The sequence below is a fragment of the Octopus bimaculoides genome, chromosome 6 (genome assembly GCF_001194135.2).
Source record: "Octopus bimaculoides isolate UCB-OBI-ISO-001 chromosome 6, ASM119413v2, whole genome shotgun sequence".
NCBI lineage: Eukaryota > Metazoa > Mollusca > Cephalopoda > Octopoda > Octopodidae > Octopus > Octopus bimaculoides.
The window spans coordinates 68,863,353-68,864,718 of NC_068986.1; the positions used below are offsets into that span (position 1 = coordinate 68,863,353).

The 1,366-nt window shown below is 36.6% G+C and overlaps 1 protein-coding gene across 2 annotated transcripts in view; it reads right to left on the reverse strand.

Moving 5' to 3' along the window:
• The window catches only part of LOC106868078 (uncharacterized), an 8,648-nt gene that overhangs the window by 3,697 nt on the left and 3,585 nt on the right, over positions 1–1,366 (reverse strand). The window contains exon 2 of one of the 2 annotated variants that reach the window (XM_052968846.1): positions 13–1,127. The exons of the other annotated variant lie outside the window; for it this stretch is intronic. Within the exon in view, the coding sequence (XP_052824806.1) occupies positions 1,068–1,127 (60 nt within the window). The 3' untranslated portion in view covers positions 13–1,067. Of the gene's footprint in view, positions 1–12; positions 1,128–1,366 lie in introns of those variants that run through there. 2 annotated transcript variants of the gene reach the window in all.

Sequence of the window (1,366 nt, forward strand, 5' to 3'; positions counted from 1 at the left end):
CATGCCAACTATTCAAAACAATGTCAGATTGACAAAGAAACCAGGAAGGTATTGGGTGGTCGTGAGTTGTGCAAAAAAACACCAGCTAAATCGTCCTTAAATCACGCGAGTCGTGACTAGTCGATCCTACGACTACCTAGCGCGTCATGCGCAAAACATGTATGAGGGTTTTTTTCTAAACAAAGTAAATATTTTTTTTAAAACTAAGATGATCTTTCGATACAATGCCCAGAAATGTCATCCCTTGTTCAATGGTATCAGTACATGAAGGGCATTACAAGTAATTATCTTTTGCGTAACCTTTACCAAATTGGTGGACTTGAGCGCAAATACAACAGAGGATGGGATAGAGAGGATAAAAATAGGTTTTTAGAACGTTGTAGCTCTAAAACTCTTCAGCCACTTATTAAAAAATTTATCAAACCAGGGACGACTATATATTCTGATTGTTGGAGTGCGTACAATGGGATTACTGAAATAGATGTGACACCAAAATACACCCTGGAAGAACGTAAAACGACGTTTTAGGAGTAAGGTGTGGAAGATTTAAAAAAAAAAAAATTTAATTTGTGTTTTATTTACTTTGTTTTAAAAAAGTCATACATGTTTTGCGCATACGCGCAAGATAGTCGTTGTAGGATACACAACTAGCTAGCACGGATGCGCAAGTGAGCGCACCGGGACCACTCGTCTTGAATAGTAGATCAGTAACACCGTACGTATTCTTTACTTTCGCCCATTAATGTGTTTACGGGGAGAAAACTATTCAAAACAATATATGTCAGATTGACAAAGAAACCAGGAAAGTATTGGGCGGTCGTGAATTGTGCAAAAAACACCAGCTAAATCGTCCTTAAATCACACATACCCCACCCCCAAAAACGTATGAATTCCTGTGTGTAGAATACAGATTCGTAAAAAATTTCAGAAAATAAAATTATGAGGGGTTATATCGGGTGCTTAAACTAGAATTCCGCCAAAAATCCTATTCTTCCGTATTTAAAATAAATTTATAAAACGTTCTTTATAAAAGAGAAGTCAGAAAGAGTACTTATTTCGAGATAATTTTAAGCAATACAAAACCATTCTTGTAAGCAGCGTATAGAACCTAAAATTTTTCTGTTATTCTGAAAAGAACAGTAAAAGTGGAACATTGAAGCAGTTACTCAACTCATAAAATGGGCGCGGTCTATTTTACAACATATCTACTGCGCACATGTTTAGGCGGAAGGACCCAAAATTGTTCAGTTGTAATGGTTCTTTACGAGGTAGAGACGGACTATATGTAATCTGAACCTTTCCCCACCTTATTTATTAATTTTTTTAACGGAATCCCACGTTTTAGGCTATGGAGACTCCGATTCTG